At 50.4% G+C, this 21,232-nt stretch overlaps 1 protein-coding gene across 1 annotated transcript in view; it reads right to left on the bottom strand.

Annotated features, from left to right (window-relative positions):
* FGF12 (fibroblast growth factor 12) overlaps window positions 1-20,284 on the bottom strand; it is a 214,658-nt gene extending 194,374 nt beyond the window's left edge. Inside the window, exons 1-2 of the mRNA XM_083504594.1 lie at window positions 20,164-20,284; window positions 19,785-20,003 (exon numbers count right to left, since the gene is read on the bottom strand). Of these exons, the coding sequence (XP_083360720.1) occupies window positions 19,785-19,791 (7 nt within the window). The 5' untranslated portion in view covers window positions 19,792-20,003; window positions 20,164-20,284. The remainder of the gene's footprint in view (window positions 1-19,784; window positions 20,004-20,163) is intronic.
* Window positions 20,285-21,232: the final 948 nt, after the last annotated feature.

Here is a 21,232-nt window from a genome sequence, read left to right on the forward strand (position 1 = left end):
GGACAAGAAAATATAAGCCCGGCAATTGCATGAGGTTTGTTTACTTTGCTCAAGCAATGCAGCAGAATTGAGGTTTCTGGAGGGTTTGCAAAGAAGAAGGAGAAAGGGAGGGAGGCAGGCAGAAAAGGAGGAAGTATATTGATGGATGGAAGGAAGGAAGGAAGGAAGGAAGGAAGGAAGGAAGGAAGGAAGGAAGGAAGGAAGGAAGTTACCAGCAATTGGCCTGCCATCTCTGCAAAGGCCTGGTGTGATTCCTCTCTAGTGATGCTCTGGAAGACCAGCCAGTGTGTGAGAGAGGAGGACAAATACTCCCTGCCCCCCCCCCCAGTCCAAGGCTAGCTACTTGACCTCTCTCTCCCTCTGCTGCCCTCCTGACGTGCTCCGAAACTCAGTTTGATCCATGGCTGGCGAGACAGAATCCGAACATCTCTCCTAATGCAGAGCAGCTGTTACTCAGCTATTACGGAGAGTCAGCGCAGACATCTTCCATCAAGGTAATGATTATGTTGTGGAGGAAATGCGTTCCCTCCACCGGGCGAAGTGCTCTCCTGCCTACCAAGGCTCATTCATCCTTTTTTTGTGCTGACCTCTCCCTTCCTGCCGCTGCTGTCCCCATGCCCCACCCCCAGCCATTGTTTCTTCCAGACTGTAAGCTGTTTGGGGCAGGGGCTTATATTTTCTTATATTAAAGGTAAAGGGACCCCTGACCATTAGGCCCAGTCGTGAACGACTCTGGGGTTGCAGCGCTCATCTCGCTTTATTGGCCGAGGGAGCCGGCGTACAGCTTCCAGGTCATGTGGCCAGCATGACTAAGCCACTTCTGGCGAACCAGAGCAGCGCACGGAAACGCCGTTTACCTTCCCGCTGAAGTGGTACCTATTTATCTACTTGCACTTTGACGTGCTTTCGAACTGCTAGGTTGGCAGGAGCGGGGACCGAGCAACGGGAGCTCACCCCATCGCGGGGATTCGAACCGCTGACCTTCTGATCAGCAAGTCCTAGGCTCTGTGGTTTAACCCACAGCACCACCAGCGCCCCTTTGCTTATATTAGCTCTATTTTAAAATGCCATGCAGGTGAAAACGCTTAAATCTTTGCAGCAGCAGGGATCATCCAGTGTGTAACTTAGTGGTTAATTCTGAGCTCAGAACCCAAGGAGTGGAGGGGTTGCTTAGCAACCATTTAGTAAGGGATGGACTCTAGTGAGGTAACATTGATTTTTGTTATTGTTTTATTGGATTTATACCCCACCTTTTCCTCCAAGGAGCTCAGGGTTCATTCAATCCCTCATTCAATCCCCGCGACAACCCTGTGAGGTTGGCTGGGCTGACAGTGAGTGACTGGCCCAAGGTCACCCAGTGAGTTTCATGATCAAGCAGGATTTGAACCCTCATCTCTCCCAGGTCCTAGTCCAGCACTCTGACCATGTGCTCTGATTCGCTGTGTAGCGCCGAGTGTGTTTGGTAGAATATTTCCCTGCCATGAACAAGGCCTTAATTAAGAAAGACAGGTCCTCTCGATTCCCTTTCTCCCCAAATTATACCCTTTTTTTGTCCAGTTTGCTCAGTAAAGTGTTGGTGCTGACCTTTAAAGCACTGAACGGCTTCAGCCCAGTATACCTGAAGGAGCATCTCCTCCCCCATCGTTCAGCCCAGACACTGAAGTCCAGATTCAAGGGCCTTTTGGCAGTTCCCTCATTGCGAGAAGTGAGGTTACAGGGAACCAGGCAGAGGGCCTTCTCGGTGGTGGCACCCGCCCTGTGGAACGCCCTCCCAGTGGGGAGTGCTGACAGGATCAAATCCATAAGGGGAGAAACACCTCAAAAATCAGGCTCATGGGGATGAAGTAATTCAGCAGCCACGGAATACACAGCATCATTTGGAGAAGAAGGAACATTTATATGATAAACTGGTAGGAAGTATGGAATGGAGTGTCCTGGGGAGGGGGAATGGCTGGCTGGCACATCAGGGGCACAAACGGTTATTTTCCATCAGCCAGCAACAGAGGGGTATGAGGTGTGTGTGTGTGTAAAACTAACCACATATGTCATTATCATAGAATCAAAGAATTGTTGGGTTGGAAAGGACCCCGGGGTCATCTAGCCCAACCGCCTGCAATGCGGGAATCTCAGCTCAAGAACTGCTGACAGGCGGCCACCTGACCTCTGCTTAAAAGCCTCCAACGAAGGAGAGTCCACAACCCCCCTGAGGTCACAGAACCACAGAATTGTACAGTTGGAAGCGACCCCGGGGTCATCTAGTCTGACCCCCTGCAATTTTTAAAAAATGTACTATAAGCCACCCAGAGTGGCTGGGGAAACCCAGCCCGAAGGGTGGTGTATAAAGAATAAAATTATTATTATTATTATTATTATTATTATTATTATTATTATTATTGCAGGAATCACAGCTAAAGAACCCCTAACACATCAGTTCTCAACTTGTGAACCAGGCAGAGGGCCTTCTCGGTGGTGGCGCCCGCCCTGTGGAACACGCTCCCAGCAGATGTCAAAGAGAAGAACAACTACCAGACTTTTAGAAGACATCTGAAAGCAGCCCTGTTTAGGAAAGCTTTTAATGTTTAACAGACCACTGTATTTTAATACTCTGTTGGAGGCCGCCCAAAGTGGCTGGAGAAACCCAGCCAGATGTGTGGGGTATAAATAATATATTATTATTATTATTATTATTATTATTATTATTATTATTATTATTCCCCAGATGTTGTTGGACTACAACTCCCATCATCCCTGAGCTCTGGCCTTGCTAGCTAGGGGTGATGGGAGTTGTAGTTCAACAACATTTGGGGACCCACAGGTGGAGAAAGTCTGCCCTAACACGTGGGAGCCCAGGCTCTGCTTAAAGACCTCCAAGGAAGGAGAATTCCTCCTCTGCCATTAAACGTGGGTCCAATCACCACTGCCTACCTCCCAGGGTTGCTATGAGGACATGGTGAAATGCAGATATAAATGTGTCTGTCCGTCGTCGGCATCGTCCTCCCCCCACCAAGTGCCTCGAGAAAGACATCTCAAAAAATATATGAAAATGAGCGGCACGCATGGAAATGATGAGCAGCAGCAGCAGCACGCATGGCGGATCACAATTAAAATAATGGTGTTGGTGTCAGTCAACTCCTCTCTCAAACACAAAGTAATTTTCCCAAAGCAAACATTTCCCTCCCCCCCCCCCCAACAGCGAAAGGGAATATAATTAGTCAGAACAAAATGCCAGCGATTCTGACAGTGTTTCTCTGCGCCTTCTTTTTGCAATAATTACAAATATTTGTCTCGGAAGAGGATTCCTCCGTTCTCTCGTGCGCAAACACATGGGGAAGAGAGGAAGGACGAAGATGGTTCAATTTGCAGGAAACTTATTGAAGAAACCGCCTGGAGTTGGAAGGGACCCCCGGGGTCATCTAGTCCAACCCCGTGCAGTGCAGGAATCCCAACTAGTTCATCCCTGATATTTGGCCATCCAACCTCGGTTCAAAAACCTCCAAGGAAGGAGAGTCTGTTGCCCCCAGAGGGAGTCCATTTCCTTGGACAAACAGAGCATGGTGCTTGCTTGCTTTTTCAAGTACAGTGGTACCTTGCTTCTCAAACGCCTTGGTTCCCAAACGCCAAAAACCCAGAAGTAAGTGCTCTGGGTTTTGAATGTTTTTCAGAAGCCGAACGTCCAAAGTGGCTCTCGGCTATTGTTTCTGGACTTCTGGAACGGATTAACTCTGGCGCTTTTGTTCTTGCCATTTATTTTGCTTTTTTGTTTTTGAGGCTTTTTCAGTTTATTTGTGTTTGTGACTGTGTGGAACCCAGTTCAGCTACTGATTGATTGATTGTGTGACTCAAGAAATGGATAAAAGCCCCCCATCCAAACAATGACTATCATCAGTGCAGGTAAGGAAAAAAAGTATTTTTGATTTTTATCATCTACAATACTGTCTTGTTTATTTTATAGTACAGTACATTGATTCTTACTTTCACTTTATGGCTCAGTGGTCTCATTAGATAGTAAAATTCATGTTGAATTGCTGCTTATGGGGTTACAGATAGGTAGCCGTGTTGGTCTGCCATAGTCAAAATAAAAAAATTCCTTCCAGTAGCACCTTAAAGACCAACTATGTTAGTTCTTGGTATGAGCTTTTCGTGTGTATCTGAAGAAGTGTGCATGCACACGAAAGCTCATACCAAGAACTAACATAGTTGGTCTTTAAGGTGCTACTGGAAGGAATTTTTTTATTTTGCTTATGGGGTTGTTTTTAAAAGTCTGAAACGGATTAATCCATTTTGCATTACTTTCTATGGGAAAGTGTGCCTTGGTTTTGGTACGCTTTGGTTTTGGAACATACTTCTGGAATGGATTAAGTTTGAGAACCAAGGTACCACTGTACTATAAATAAATTAGGGGGGTCAGCTGCTAGCAGTCACAAGGGCCAAAACTTTTGTGTCCACCCTCCCTCACTGGCAACCTTATGACAAGACGGTATTTAGGAAGCTGTGGTCTATCTACCTCAGTGCTGCCCACACTGGCTGGCAGCAGCTCTCCAAGTTCTCTAACTGGGGCCTTCTGCAGCTGCTGGGGGGGGGGGAGAATCCTAGCTCTCTATCCACCAACGTCTGCTCAAAGCGAATCTCCAGTAACATCACCCGGCAATGCAAAATGAGTCAGCCTCCCTTTATTTTCCTTATCGCTTATGAATAAGATGCGTTTGCCGCCTTTGTGCCAGAAGAGACAGAAGGCAGGATGCAGCCCAAGGTTGTTCGATATAAATGAACAGGACTCCACCGAACCTTACGAATCCAAGCTGGATTTTCCATTAGACCCAGAATTAAGGGAGGCTGGCGTCACGTATGCCAGAATACGACCTGACCACAAGACCGGCAGGAAGAGGAGCCTAACGGCTGGCTGTTAAAGTGAAAAACAACTCCAGGTAGGGTACAAGGAGGGTTCGGGTGCATAGCAATAAAAATGGGTTGAGTAAGTTGCTTTTCAAGGACGGCGGTTGGATGAGGGGTGGCAAAGTGCTGGGTTGCCGGAAGATGAACAGATGAAGATAACACATATTTCGTTATATAGCCTGTGTCCTGATGGAAACGGTTTTGCAGATTGTGTCCAGGAATGTATTACTGAATGAAATCTGACTGATTGGGACTTTGGGGTACTTGGACCCCCCCGGGGAATTTCCTCCAAAATAGCCCAGTGAGAGCTGGACCATAAAGAAGGCTGATCGCCAAAGAATGGATGCTTTTGAATTCTGGTGCTGGAGGAGACTCTTGAGAGTCCCATGGACTACAAGAAGAACAAACCTCTCCATTCTGAAGGAAATCAGCCCTGAGTGCTCCCTGGAAGGACAGATCCTGAAGCTGAGGCTCCAAGACTTTGGCCACCTCAGGAGAAGAGAAGACTCCCTGGAAAAGACCCTGATGTTGGGAAAGATGGAGGGCACAAGGAGAAGGGGATGACAGAGGGCGAGATGGTTGGATAGTGTTCTCGAAGCTACAAACATGAGTTTGACCAAACTGCGGGAGGCAGTGGAAGACAGGAGGGCCTGGCGTGCTCTGGTCCAGGGGGTCACAAAGAGGCGGACACGACTAAACAACTAAACAACAACAACAAAAGTTGCTTTTCAAGGGCAGCTGGTTGGATGAGGGATGGCAAAGTCCTGGGTTGCCAGAAGGTGAACAGATAAAGATAACATATATTCCGTGATATAGTTTGTGTCCTAATGGAAATGGTCTTGCAGACAATGTCCAGGAATGCATTACCGAATAAAGTCTGACTGACTAGGACTTTGGGGTACAGTGGTACCTCGGGTTACATACGCTTCAGGTTACATACGCTTTAGGTTACAGACTCCGCTAACCCAGAAATATTACCTCGGGTTAAGAACTTTGCTTCAGGATGAGAACAGAAATCGTGCTCTGGCGGCGCGGCAGCAGCAGGAGGCCCCGTTAGCTAAAGTGGTACTTCAAGTTAAGAACAAGTTAAGAACGGACCTCCGGAACGAATTAAGTACTTAACCCAAGGTACCACTGTACAGTGGTCCCTTGGTTTAAGAACAGCTTAGTTTATGAACAACTTGGATTAAGAATGCTGCAAACCCGGAAGTAGGTGTTTTGGTTTGTAAACTTTGCCTTGGAAGCAGAACATGTTCCGCTTCCTATTGTGTTCCATTTGTAAATTTCCCTGCTGCTATAGGAAAGCATGCCTTGGTTTAAGAACGCTTTGGTTTAAGAACGGACTTCTGGAACGGGTTAAGTACCACTTAACCCAAGGTACCACTGTACTTGAACCCCCCCCCCAGGGGAATTTCCTCCAAAATAGCCCATCCTGGAAATCTCCTCTTTTTCAGGGCAGGGAGGAGGGCAATAGGATAAGGAGGAAACAGCCGCTCGCAGGCCATGACCCCTGTTTTCAGGGTGAGAAAAGCCTTGATTTAATTACTAGTTAAGATAAGTTTAAGAAGCAGAGGTTGAACAAGGGAGCAGACGCCAAAAACACCAGCTGAACCTATGTAAAGCGGCAACGAAGCCATCTGATGTGATGTCAGCATCATCCACCATTCAGCACCCCCCCCATCCCAAATCTCCATCTGCTGAGCTGCTGCAGCAAATCCTCCAGCGGAGCATCGAGGGGCCTCTCAGGCTCTTGCCGGCAAGTTCGGGTGCAAGCATGTTGGGGGGGGGCGGTGAGGGGCTGAACGCAAATTAAAAATGGGGCCGTTAAAAGGAATGGCTTTTCGTGATGAAGCGCTCTAATTACACGGCAGAAAGGGAGAGAAAGACAGCGCAGGAGAATGAGGGTAGCAAAAAATAACTCCCAGAAACCAATTTCCCTCCCTCCCCCCCCACTGTGCACTGGATATGGCTAAATGCCTCCCTGCAATTTAGCAAGAAGCAGATCTGTTTCCTTGTTAAGTCTCAGAGGACAGCCAAGTGATTTATTATTATTATTATTATTATTATTATTATTATTATTATTATTATTATTATTGCTTCTGTCAACAAAGGCAAGTTTCACAAGCCACACAAAGCTCTTTGCCTGGCAGAACAGAAAGATTCCTAAGTTTTGCAAGGAGCTGAAAGTTTCAGAAGATAATATTCTTTTGTATATACTCTATTTTCCCGTGTATAAGACTATATTCCCCCCCCCCAATTTTTTAAAGTTTAAAATTGGGGGTCATCTTATACATGGAATGTTGCCATTAATTATTTCTTAATTTGGGGCTCAAGAAAGAGGGGTCGTCTTACACATGGAAAAATAGGGTACATTTTTTCAAATATACATACTATATGGAATTTGACAACTGGACAATGGAAATGGACTCTCCATGCCCTTGCTCTGGCCAAAAGACTGATTTTGTTGCATTTGCATTGGAATATCGGGTTCCATTTATTCGATGGATTGAAGACCTCCTCCAGTGAAGGCAAGTCCACCACCTCCCCAGGGAGTCCACTCCACTCTCAAAAGAAGATCTTAGGTTCAGAAAGTCCTTCCTGACGTTGAGTCGGAATCCCCTCCCTTGTCATTTGAACCCACTGCTCTGGGTCCTGCCCTCTGGAGCCGCCTGGAAACGGTACCTGGACCCAGAAGCAGAGCTCTCCTTTCTTCTGAATGCTGGAAGCGCAGCCTGGCCAAAAGTCAGGGGCCTCCATTAAGCAAGAAACATGGAGGCCAAGGGTTTGCCAAGGTGAGATAGGGAAGAGGCAGAAGCGACAATCTCAGGTGGACAACGCAAGCTTTGTATGATATTATTATTATTATCATTATTATTATTATACCCCTCCCATCTGGCTGGGTTTCCCCAGCCACTCTGGGCGGCTTTGTCAGGAGTGCGTGCAGGAGCCGGGCCCTGTGACCAGTAGGGCTTCGCAGGACTGGGGCCTTCCTAAGTTTGTTCTGGAGGCAAGGTGCGGCCACACAGGTGAGGCCACTTGGTAACTCACTACACTTGGTGGCTAGAGCCAGAAGGGATATAAGGTCAGCATTTCCCTTTGGCTTTTTGCCACAGCAACACATTTCCTGCCTTGCTGAGTTTGGCTTCTTGCTTCCTGATCCCCGGACCTTGGCTTCTTGACTCCTTGCTTCTCGACCCTCGGACCCTTGACCTGAACCTCAGACCCCTGGCTTCTGGACTCTCGTTCCTGCTCCCACCCCGCCGTCTTGCCCCCAGTTCCGACGTCCTCAGCCAGGACTTTGATTGCCCGTAGACCAGACCGTGACAGGCTTCCAACAAAATACTAAAATACAATAGTCCATCAAACATTAAAAACTTCCCTAAACAGGGCTGCCTTCAGATGTCTTCTAAAAGTCTGGTAGCTGTTTTTCTCTTTGACATCTGATGGGAGGGTGTTCCACAGGGCTGCATGGGCAATTCTAGGCTGCATGTCCTGCAATTCACAAAAAGGAGTTTTCCACGAAAAGCCCTTTCCATAAACACACACACAGAGAGAGAGAGAGGTGCCAGCCAGCCTTTCCTGGCCCAGAAAGCACAGAGTCCGTTCCTGGGCTTATCTGCACATATGGAACCCAAAGCTTTAGTGATTAATAAGGCAACCGGCCGTCATTCATTCCAAGATGACGATGGGACGCAGCATTATCGTGGTAACACACTATTAATCAGGGATTTCGGGAGCGCGAGTCATTTCCGCCTGGGCCTTGCGGGGATTTAACGCGGGAGCACATTCTGTGTGCCCATCTCCACATCAGGAAGCCACACATCTCGCCCGAGTTTGCAGTCAGAGTCGGAGGAACAGTTGAAGGAGCTGGAGGAGACGGACAGGAGGCATGACAGCCATCTTCAAACATCTGAAGGACCTGTCACCTGGAAGAAGGAGCAACTTTGTCTTCTGCTGCTCCAGAGGGGAGGACTCAGACCAAGGGATTCCAATTACCAAATGTCAGGAAGAACTTCCCCATGGTGACAGCTGTCCAACAAGAGAATGGGAGGCCTCAGAAGGTCACGAGCTCTCCTCAGTGCTGGATTTATGTATAAGCTAAACAACCTCTAGCTTAGGGCCCCACTCTCTTGAGGCCCCCCAAAAAAATTAAAGGGAAAAAAACCTGGATGTACATTTCCAAAATATAAGAGAAAAAACAAATAAAATAAAACCTACATACAGAAACAGTGTTTTGTGTTGTGTAGGCGCCTATGCTGGAAGTCATGGGCCTGCTAGCCTGCTCCCTCAAATGGTTTGCTCCTTTCTATATATAGGGACGTGGGTGGCGCTGTGGGTTAAACCACAGAGCCTAGGACTTGCTGATCAGAAGGCCGGTGGTTCGAATCCCCGCGATGGGGTGAGCTCCCGTTGCTCGGTCCCTGCTCCTGCCAACCTAGCAGTTCGAAAGCACCCCTGGGTGCAAGTAGATAAATAGGGACCGCTTACCAACGGGAAGGTAAACGGCGTTTCGTGTGCTGCTCTGGTTCGCCAGAAGCGGCTTAGCCCTGCTAGCCACATGACCCAGAAGCTGTATGCTGGCTCCCTCGGCCAATAAAGCGAGATGAGCGCCACAACCCCAGAGTCATCCGCGACTGGACCTAAGGGTCAGGGGTCCCTTTACCCTTTACTTATACTCTGCCACAAGCAAAGGATGAACTGAAGCAAAAACTGCAGATATCTCAACGGATTGTGGCTTTTCTCTGCCTTCCCTGTTGTTGTATCTCTTTTTTCCACAGCTGTGCAGTTTGTACAGATCAGTCACTATTTCTAAGGCCACGTCTTGCCTTGCCTTTCCCTGCTGCCTCTTTTTGAAAACCCCACTCGTGATATAGTGGTTGATGGCGCACCAAATCCACCGTGAAGTGCGGCAGAAGGGCTTTTGAATGAAAAATTGATATTTCCCCATTCCTCTCTCCCTACACGGACCTGAGAGTGTGCACGCTGAACACTCTTCGCTCAGACATCTCCGTAAGGGCATCTCTGAATTCTCTGGATCTTTTGGAAGAAGGGGGGCCACATGCTGATTTGCAGATGTTGCAGCCACTCAGGGAGAGGAAAGAAGGGGAAAGAAAGGAATTGAGCAGGAGGCCAGGCATGGACTTTCCAACACTCGCTTTGCAGGAGCAGGAAGAAGAGATTCACCCCTGTGCCTTTGGAGCCAGGAAGGCTTCTCTCCCCACCAACACCACTGGATCAGGCCAATCCAATCCAGTATCCTGCTCTCACAGGGGGGGGGGCCAGATGCCCCAATGGGAAACCAGCAAGCAATTGCAGAGGCAGAGCAGAGCTGTTCTGGATAGTGGCCACCAATAGCGCCCTCCTCCTCCGTGAATTTGTCCAATCCTCTTTTAAAGCCATCCACTGCCTCCAGTGGCAGTGAGTTCCACAGGCTATATGCTGTTTGAATAAGGACTTTTCTGTATCTGTCATGAACCTTCCAGCATTCTGCTTCCATGAGTTCTAGCTTTATGAGAGGGGGGCTGCTTCTTATGCGCCTTTTCTCTAAACTAGATATTCCCAAGCGCTGCAGGTTTTCTTAAGAGGGGAGGTGCTCCACCATCTTAATCCCTCTAGTTGCCCTTTTCCTAACTCTGCAATATCCTCTCTTGAGTTGAGGTGATTAGGCACTGCTAGCTTATCACACAATCGTAGAATCGGAAGGGACCTCCGAGGGTCATCTAGTCCAACCCCCTGCGATCCAGGACTCTCAGCTAAACCATCCTTGACAGATGGCCACCCAACCACTGCTTAAAAACCTCCAAGGAAGGAGAGACCTCCCAAGGGAGTCCATTTCACAGTGGAGCAGCTCTTACTGCCAGGAAGTCCTTCCTGGTATTGAGTCGGGATCTCCTTTCTTGTAACGAGAAGCCATGGGTTCAAGTCCTACCCTCCAGGGCAGGAGAAAACAAGCTTGCTCCATCTTCCATGGGAGGGCGGGCAGCTCTTGGGGTATATGAAGATGGCTCTCCTATCTCCTCTCAGTCTCCTCTTTTCCAGGCTAAACATACCCAGCTCCTTCAACCGCTCCTCATCAGGCAAGTGTTCTGCCACTGAGCTATAGGAGGCCCTTTTCTCCGAGCCCAGATGCTATCCTCCCATTCAGCAGCCAGCTGGGTTCCCAATGCCTGGAGGTTTTGCACAAAGATTAGCTGCGATTCCTAAATGCATGGGGTTAGACTAGATGACTCTTGGTGTCCCTTCCAACTCTACACCTCTATGATTCTGTGATTTATCTCTACTCTTCTGCCCCTTTGAAGAGGCTGCTTTCCCTCTCTCACACACAGTCCTTAGGTTCAGGATAAACGTTCTTTGCATTAATAATGTATCACGAACAATCGAGAACCGGAAAGGACCCTTTCCTGCTCCAGAGAAGTACAGGCAGGCCATCTACGCCAATCCTACGGCGCCCATAAAACACCGAGTGCTGTGGGCTGCCCTCCATAAATCCTTAGGGCAGAAACATCCAGCAGATTAACTCCATCCATCAGATATGCAGCAGAGGAGAACACAAATAAAAACAACTCCAGGAGGAGGAATGAAATATTCCCCTTCTCCAAAGTGATGCAGAAAGGAAAGAGTCAACGGTAGGAAAGCTGCAGTGCCAGTTCCCTGCATATAGGCCTGGAGCGCGAACCCAGCAGCCCCCAAACCTCTTGATTCAGCACCCCCCCCTTCTGCGCCTTTGCCCTTCCTTTGTCTCCCAACTGTGCTGAGCAAACAGCCGCCTTTCCCTCGCGCCAGAAAACCACCCTGCTACATCAGCCCCCAGCAGCCTCATCCATCGCTCATCTCCGTCAGCAAGTTTACTCAGTTCCAGCCAAGATAAAGGAGAAGGACCTCAGTGAGACAGCAGGAGGGCGGGAGGGAGAGAGGGGGAGAACTGGAGGGGAAGGAGTGGGGGGGGGTTGAGAAGTGTGGGTCAGAGAAGAGGGAGCCCTTTTATTCCAATTATTTGGAATAGCAGGTTTGGAATTGCCCAAGAAAGATGTTAAATTATTTTTGTATGCCACAACTGCTGCTCGTATTTTGTTAGCTAAAAAGTGGAAAACCCAAGAATTACCAACAGTAGAAGAATGGCAGATGAAGATGATGGATTTTTCGGAGCTAGCCGACCTAACCGGAAGAGTCCGCGACCAGAAGGAGGAGGAATATCAGGAAGAATGGAATAAATTTAATGATTATTTAGTTAAATTTGTTAAGTTAAACTAACCGGAAACAGCTTGCAGATACTTAATGGGCTTAGGATTTTATTTATGTTAAGTGATGAATTAATATGTTTAATTCTATAAGGTGAAGAATTAAGGATGTTAATGTTTAAGTTAAATTTCATAAAAATTGGGATTTGGAAAACCGTTAAAAGGACATGCAATGAAATTCAACCAAGGGGAAGCGAGGAAGTCACTTAACAAAGTTAATGACTGTAATTTTCAATAAGGCTATGATTTATGTTTGGTTTGGTTTGTTGGTTTGTCATGTGTGTTTGTTTGTTTGTTTGTTTGTTTGTTTGTTTATAATATTGTGAAAACCAATAAAAAAAATTGGGGGGGGGAGAGAGAAGATGGATCCCTACGGACAGACAGCATTTCCTGCAAAGGGGGCTTCCTTACAGGGTTGGCGCTGCTTGTGCACATAAGACCCTAAGGAGAGACTGATGGATCAGACCAGTGGCTCATCTAGTCTAACTGTCCTCGCAGTGGGAAACCCACAAGCAGGACCTGAGTGCGAGAGCTACCCTCTCCTCCTGCAGTTTCCAGCAACCGGGATTCAGAAGCATTGATGCTTCCAGCTATGGAGGCAGAGCCCAAGCAGCAAGGCTAGCAGCCATTCACAGCCCTCTCCACCTCCGTGAATTTGTCCAATCCTCTTTTAAAGCCCTCCAAGTTGGTGCCCCCCCCACGCCTCCTGTGGCAGGGAGTTCCACAGTTTCATTTTGCATTGCATGAAGAAGTCCTTCCTTTTCTCTGTCCTGGATCCTCTGACCTTCAGCTTCATTGTGTGTCCCCGAGTGCAAGCGTTAGGAGAGAAGGAGAAAAACTATTCTCTATCCTCTTTCTCCATGCCAGGCATAATTGTATAAACCTCTGTCATCAATAGATCCCCGCGCCCCTTGCTTGTTTCATGGCTCTTGGGGAAATGGCATTTCCTGGCATTTATTGCTAGGGAAAAATGGGAGAGCAAAACTCATGAAGAATTATTAATATGCCACAGTGCTCTGGGCACTGACTGAGCCTGCCATTCTTGGCCCCCTTCTCAGAGTCCGTGTCTAGGCTACCTTTCCCCAGCCTGGAGAATGAACAATAGCCCCCCCCTTCCCCCAGCACATCTTGCCCCATGCCCTTCCTCTAGGAAGCCTCAAGGTGGGACACAGCCCCCTTCTCCACATACCCATTTTAATCCTCCCAGGAAGCCTGCAAGGTAGGAGAGAGGGAGGCTGGCCCAATTCAACCTGCTGGCTTCCGGAGTCTGGATTCAACCCCTGGTCTCCCAAGTCCTACTCCAGCCAGCGAATAACACTGACCCTCAAAGTCTGCAGTGTTGTGCATTTCACAGCTTTCAAAGTAGACTGTAGCAGCTTATATTTTCGATATCACGCAAACACAAGTTGCTGTGTTTATTCATTTTTGTCCCAGGACAAAAAGTCCTGCGGTGAAGTCTTTGTACATGGACATGCTGGGGACCTAAAGAAGGAAAGGGGGGCTAGGGGGTTCCCACAGATGGAAAGCATGCAGGGGACAACAAGGGCTCCCTGCCTTTTAGAATAAATGCTTTGTTCCTCTCCCCCCAAAAAACTAAGAGTTACCCCTAGTAGGAACTGTCCATGGTCAGAGGATAGTTTTTTTCCTAGGTCTGTTCTTTTTCTGCCCCATGGAAATGCTGCCCCTGTCCCTGCATCCTACATGCCATATTATCCTCAAGGTTCTAGTCCTCTCTTTTTGGACTCCCCAACACACATCCGACTCCCCCATCCATTTATTCAACTGCTATATCCCTGTGTGCTTTCCCTTCCACAGCTAATAGCAGCTAGAGGGGTGGGGGTAGAATTAGGGCCACAACACAGGAAAAAATGATTGTATCCCCCCTTCCCCAGCCCTAATCACTTTCTCAGAGACATGCACACAAAACTGCATTTCGAATAATAAAATTATGAATCTCCTGCAAAATTATGAATCTTGAGATCCCTGCATTGCATGGGGTTGGACTAGATGGCCCCTGGGGTTCCTTCCAGCTCCACCTTTCTATGATCACACACATTTAGGCCCTAAAAAAACCCACCAGGGCAGAGTCGGTGTGTGTTCAGTGCAGCACCCCAATCAGAGATGAAGGTGGAGTCGCTGCCTTCTCACCATTTTTTCTGTCAACATCAGGGACGGTAGTGTGGCCTGTTTTTTAACAATTGTCCTGCCCAGAAGGTGCAAAGCACAGGTGGGGAAAGAAGGAGGAAATGCTGGCGGAGAAAAGGAGGACATAAAAGCAGGCTGCTGGGTCAGGCCAGTGGCCCGTCCAGTCCAGCATCTTGTACTCACAGAAGCCAAAGAGATGCTTCACTGAGAAACCTGCAAGCAGGATTCGAACACAAGAGCACTTCTCCCTTCCAGTGACTGGGATTCAGAAGCATCGCTGACTCCAACTGTGGAGGCAGAGCAGAGCCATTCTGACTAGGAGCCACCGATCGCTCTCTCCTTCTCCATGAATTTGCCCCATCCTCTTTTAAGCCATCCAGGTTGGTGGCCATTCCTGCCCCCCCCCCCCCGGAGCACATTCCATCATTCGAACTCTGCACTGCATGAAGAAGGACTTTCTTCTCTCTGTCTTGAATCCTCCAACATTCAGCATCATCAGATGTGCACGAGTTCTGGCGTTATGAGGGAGAAAAGCTTTTCCCCACCCTCTTTCTCTGTGCATAATCTTACAAACTTCCCTCGCCTTTCCTCTAAGCTAAAAAGCCCTAAAGGCTGCAACTGTTCCTCACAGGGCAGCCGCTCCTCCCCTCATTCATTTTGGTGGCCCTATTCTGAATCTTTCCCAACTGGGCAATCTCTTTTTTGAGGCCAGGCCAACCAGAGGCCTCTGGGAAACCCACAAGAAGGATTCGCGCACAAGATCACACTCTCCCTCTGTCCTTTCCAGCGAGTGGGACGGTTGCTCACTACTTTGCAGGGATGTGAGGGATCATTGCACAGGGTTGCGCCTGGGGGAGTCTGCTGGACTCGAACATGCCTCAGATACACTGGCTGTGGACTAGTGTGATCTCTTGCCATGCAGGGCTCCTAAAGGAGCAACAGCAATGAGCCCTCTGAAGTCCTCTCGCCCTTCTCCAGAGCGCATGATCCATGACTGCAAGATCAGCCACTGGGATCGGGCTGGGAATTTGTCTTTCTGGCTCCATGCAGCCCTCCTTCCTTCCTTGGGCCAGTCCTTTTTTTATTGCAGCCAAAGGCCGTGGCCAAAGGCCAAGGCACCCCTAATCTCCAGTGTTAACTACTGCTAGCCTTGGCAAAGCTGATGAGTGGGCTGGAGCTGCATTCTGCTCCATCCCAGCAAAAAAAGCTGCTGTTAAGTGTGACGAGTGAGCAGAAAAGACAGAGCAGTGCCAAGTCTTCAGAGATTTTGCTGGAGTCCACCAAGGGAGAGAGAGAGAGAGCAAGGCAGAAAGTGCAGCGCGGCTGGCACATGCTTTTGACATGGTCTTATTGCGACTTTGCTGTTGTTTTTATTGATTATAGTCTAGTACTCAGTTCTGGAAGTTTATCGTACTAGCCAGAGGCCATGACAATTGCAAACCTGCAAACATATTATTAATATAATACTATAGAACATGCATCCGGAATATAAAGAAGGCATTATGTGATTAATCGGTAATGATTTATTGTAATAGTTGAGATTGAGTTTCTGCTTAATTATTATTTGCTGACGCTCTGAGAGTTAATTCTATTGCATAATATTATATTCTAAATGGATCATTGAACACTACTGCATTTTATATAAGTTGTTTATTTTAAAGTCATTTTTTTAAAAATTCTGACTTATTTCCATTGCATCGGATTGTTATAGGATGTGTGGTCTTTCTTGTACAGTTGGTTGTTTCTGTGACTTGTAAAGTGCCTTGAAAGGTGGTAAACAAATTAAAAGTGAAATGGAGAAATAATCCATCTTGACCCATGAGTGGAGGCTGCAAACATCCCATCTCTCCTCCCTGCCTTCCTACTCCTTACTCCTTGCATTAAGCGACTAGTCCACATGGCCATGATTGCTGCCAAGATATACTGGTTTGGGCTCAGTTTGATCATGTTTTCTCCCAAAGTATTCTGGGAACAAGGGACGCAGGTGGCGCTGTGGGTTAAACCACAGAGCCTAGGACTTGCCGATCAGAAGGTTGGTGGTTCGAATCCCCGTGATGGGGTGAGCTCCCGTTGCTCAGTCCCTGCTCCTGCCAACCTAGCAGTTCGAAAGCACGTCAAAGTGCAAGTAGATCAATAGGTACCGCTCCAGAGGGAAGGTAAACGGCATTTCCATGCGCTGCTCTGGTTCGCCAGAAGCGGCTTAGTCATGCTGGCCACGTGACCCGGTAGCTGTACGCCAGCTCCCTCGGCCAATAAAGCGAGATGAGCGCCACAACCACAGAGTCGGTCACGACTGGACCTAATGATCAGGGGTCCCTTTACCTTTTATTCTGGGAACTGTAGTTTGGAGAGGGTTCTGAGGCTCCTTGTGTTAGAGATCTTTGCTGTGCCACCCCAATCTCTATAGACCTCTGGGAGAAGGGAAAAGCTATAAACCCGCTTGCAGCGTAACTTTAAAACCAGCTTCAGAAAACCGAAGGAGCAGCAAGGGTGTCACACCACAAATCTCCTCCTTCAACCCCCTCCAGGGCCACCTTCTAGATTTCCCAGGGAAAGATACCTTTCTAAAAAAGCAAAGTGTGCATTAGTCTGGGGACCAGGCTCTTCGCCCTGAGAGCTTTATCCTTAAAATCCCTGGTGTGTTAGAGAGGCACTTCCAGACTCATCAGTACTCCTGGGATTCTCCCATTCTTGCCTGAACAGAGGAGGGAGAGATGTATTGAAATGCTGCTATTATTGACAAGGCATGAAAAAAGTGAATAGAAAGCTCAAAATGGAAGGTTTCCCTTTCGAGGGAAAACTAGGCAGTTCTGATCTCCGAGCTTTCCATGCAAGGCCCCCTCTCACACACCTGTGGCCTGAAATGGCACAGTCCGCGCGAGAAAAGCAAACTGCAACAACGGCATCACCTGCCTTGGCGAGAAGGGCCGCACAGGTCGTCCGCGCAGGATCACAGGGCCAAAGGTGAGGCCGGCGCAGGCCCGAGAGGCGACTACCCACAGGGGAATGTGTTGCCGAGGAAGGAACGCTGTGGAAACTGCAAGCACTGAAGTTTTGAAATTAATAAATAAATGTACGAGGGAGGTTCTCCTTAACGAAGCACCGTTCTTGCACCCTGAAGAATGAATGGTGATACAGGGGTGATAGGCTGTAACCGAGGAGGTGGAATTCAGTCCTTACAAACACCGCTTTGCAGGTTATTAGATGAGACCCCCTTTTAAGTGCATGGTCAATCATAGATTGGTCTCTGTGCATGAAATCTGAGAGAGCGAGAATGGAAATTCACCAAAATTCGGGCTAGTCCGGGGCAGAGGTGAGCACTGTGTAGATCGCAGGATCGCCCTGCCCTGATGTCCTTCTGGGGATCTCACCAGCTTTTCATGTTATTATTCCAAGTTGCTAGCCCTTGAGGGTCATTGGAATATGTTATGCGGGAGGGGGTTTCGATGTGGTTGTCAATCCTGAAACAGCAGACCGTCGCTTGCAGGGAAACCTGCCTGCTGAAAATAATTGATCTAGATCCTGCAACCTCCAGCCTTTGCTCCAACCCTCGCCTAACCCTTCAATTCCCCCTCCGATGTCAAGAGTGCTTTGCCAGTTCGCTACAGGGAGAGACGAATCGAGCCCCCTCAGCAGGCGAACGTGCCCTTCTTGGGCCCAGCACTGGGACCCGCCTTCCCTATTGGAACCGCCAAGAAGGAACCAGCAGTTGCTGCCACACCGAATTCTCCTTTCCTTCCCTCTCCCCTTCCTTTCCCCAACGTCTCCGTCCTCCTCGAAGGCCTCGTTGAGCCTGCTTCGCCCTGAAGATTCCGGCAAGGCGACCACGCCGCCACCCCCGGGCGAAAAACATCTCGGAGTAGCCAAAGCCCAGGCTCCCCCCCCCCAGCCTTCTCCGCCAAGCCAAGGGCTCCAAGAACTTCGACAGCAATAAAGCGCATCCTTGCAAGTGGTGAGCACCGAATTAGGATGGCCAGGCAGAAACCTCGGCCAGATGGCTCCCTCCCTTCCCCTCTCGCCGCTCAAGATCCAAGAAGGCGAGGGCTATCGCGCCACGCTATCGCAGAATCTCTGGTCATAGCGCTGCTTTGGCTGCCAAGGCGAGGGAAGACGCTGCTCGCCTCCCTTCCCGAGGCTGCCTCCCGCCCGCCCGCCCGCCCGCCCGCCCGCGACACGGAGAGGCATCCATCTGCTTCTGGGTGCATGACTATGCATATAATGGGTTATTATGTCCCCACCCCACGATTTTTATGGCATCCAACGTGCAGACCAGCAACACACCTACATCACAACAGGGGAGGGGGGAGGGGGGAGCAGTCTGCTTTGAAAACAAGCCTCCATCAAGGTGTAGGGAGTCAACGAGATTCCCTGGTGCTGCTGTTTATGTATAACGGAATCACTCATTTTGCGGGGCCTGTTCTGAACCTCAGGTACATCCCCCCTGCCGCTCGAGAGGGTGGGACCCCTCCGTGGGATTGAAGCCGCCTCTAATCAGATCTCCCCAAACTGCCTTTGATTGACAGGGCAGTTATTAAAAGGGAGCCAGGGGTTTCAAAGGCAGCCTCCGTCTTAAAGGAAGCCCTGGGTATACCAGCTCCTCATTCTTGCTGTATCAGAGCTTCCCAGCCACCTTGTGTAATAAAGGGGGGGGGGAGCATGAGACGGGGGGGGTGTTAAATAAGAGCAGCGTCTCCCTGCACGCTTTTTTTCCATTGGCCGGCGGGATGGGCCACCAGCAACGTCAATCAGTAATTAATATTTAGAGATTTGGAGAGTTCACGTACTTATGCAAAACGAGCAAAGCAAATCGAATCGGATGCAATTTGTATACGCCTGTTTGGATGCAGGAGACACGACCCCCCCCCACACACACACGGTGCGCCCCCAAACCTGGGTGGGTCGGGGTGTGTGTGTGTGTGAAATATTTTATGAGCAAGGATGCAATGCAATGCACTGGCGGAGGCGCGGAGGGCGGGGGGGGGGAGCGCTAGATCAAGGGGACTCTCCTGAAGCAGCCAAAACAACATTGCACGGCTTCCCCCTTTCTGGAAGGTGGGGTGGGGGTTCAGCACTGCCCTCCCCCTCCCCCATATGGCGCCACTGGGTCCTGCATGCAGCAGATGCCTCGTCGCGTGGGGGTAAGGACGGGGCTTGTACGGCGAGTCTCTTCCCAGCAAAACGAGGCGCCCCGCAGCCCTCCCATGACACACGCCCTACAATTTACAATTGCATTCAAAAAATTAATTAAATCGCTTCCCGGCTCAGAGCCGGGGAGTCGCCCCGGAAATCCACCTCCGGGAGCCAGCCTCGGCGCTCGGGGCGAAGGCCTTTCCCCGTTCTCGCCCCCTGGCCGGCGTGCGGCGCAAGCCCAGAGCCCGGCGGCGGAGCCTCCTTCGCCCGCTGCCGCCGCCGCCGCCGCTGCAATGGGCTCTGCCCAGCCTCGACCTCCGCTCGCACTGCGGTGCTCGGGCGAGGAGAAACCGTGGGCGCCCGCCTGCCCGCCCTTACCTTCCATGGCCGAGCTGTCCGGGCGCCGCGAAGTTGCCGGGAACTTTGGGGAGGGCTGGTGGGCTCGGGTGCTGGTCCTCCTCCTCCTCCTCCGGCTTCCGCAGCTCCTCCAGCCCGGATCCCCGGCGGCGCGTCGGGGCTTCCTCTCGGCTTCTTCCTGCTCGGCTCCGGCTCCTCCTCCGGCTCCTCCTCGGCGAAGGCTTTCCCGGCACCCGGAGGCTGCAAGCAAGAAAGCAAGCACCGCAAGGGTGAGCGCACGCAGGGAGGGAGCCGCGCGCCGCTGCGCAACCCGCAGGGACCCCGGGATGGATGGATGCAGGGATGGATGCAGGGATGCAGGGATGCAGGGATGGAGGCTGGCGCAGGAGGCGAGCCTTACCTGGCGGCGGCGGAGGCGGCGGGCGGAGCGCAGAGGAGCTGTCCGCCGGCGCTGGTGCTGCAGGTACAACTGCCGGCTCTGCCCACTCGGCTGCCTCTGTTGTACGCACGGCACAGGCGCCGGGGAGCCGGCAGGGCGCATGCGCCCCCCCCCCCCCGCCGCCGCCTCCCTTCCCCTCCTCTTCGCTCCGGCCGCGCGCTCGCTCCCGGAGCCGCCAAAAGCGCTTGGCGCGGCGCTTTGGTCCCAGGGAGGCCTCGGCCGGGGAGAAAGCGCGCACTGGAGAGGAGCGGAATCCAGCGGGACGGGGAGTGGCCGGGGACTCCGGAGTTCTCTGCGTCCCGCGATGAGCTTCTGTTCGGAGAAGGAGGAGGGCTTCGGTTGGAGACCACCACCCCCTCCTCCTCCTCCTTCTTCTTCTTCTTCTGCTGCTGCTGCGAGGCTTTTGGCCTCGCGCGCCGGGAGCGTTTATACGACACTTTTCCTGGCGCGCAGGTCCCGGGATGGCGATGCTCTTGACTTCAGCCCCTGGGGCGAAGCTCGGCGCTGCCTCAGCATCGCGGCGGAAGAGAAGGGAGAGCGGGGAGCGGGCAGGCGAGCGCCGCCGGACCTCGCCGCCTCGGGCAAGGCTCGCCTTGCTCTGCGAAATGGGCCAAAGAAGGCGGACTTTTTCGGATAACCAGGCCCGGAGGAAGGAGGCGAGGGCCTTTCTTTGCATTTTGACAGCTGCCGCTCTCAGGAAGCCAGACATGGGCTTCCACAGCTCGATCGAACCTAACCAAGCTTCCAGCCGAACCCATTTGCAAGCTCAGCCTCGTCGCAGCATACTGGGACCTCATTGCTAAACTGGAGAAGACAAAACTCCAACAGAGATGAAAGGAGGCTGGGACCAGACTTAAGAGGGGCGGGCAAGGGAGGGGCTCCACCATTCTAACCCAAATTAGCAGTCTAGGCTTGGGGGGGGGGAAATCTGGTACTAGGTTTTTTTATTATTATCATTTAAAGAATTTATATGCCACAACTGCAGTTGGTGCACAAGAAATAAAATGCAGAAAGAGGTAAAAATAATAAT

The sequence above is a fragment of the Podarcis liolepis genome (assembly GCF_965112155.1).
Source record: "Podarcis liolepis genome assembly, chromosome: 5".
Taxonomy (NCBI): Eukaryota; Metazoa; Chordata; class Lepidosauria; order Squamata; family Lacertidae; genus Podarcis; species Podarcis liolepis.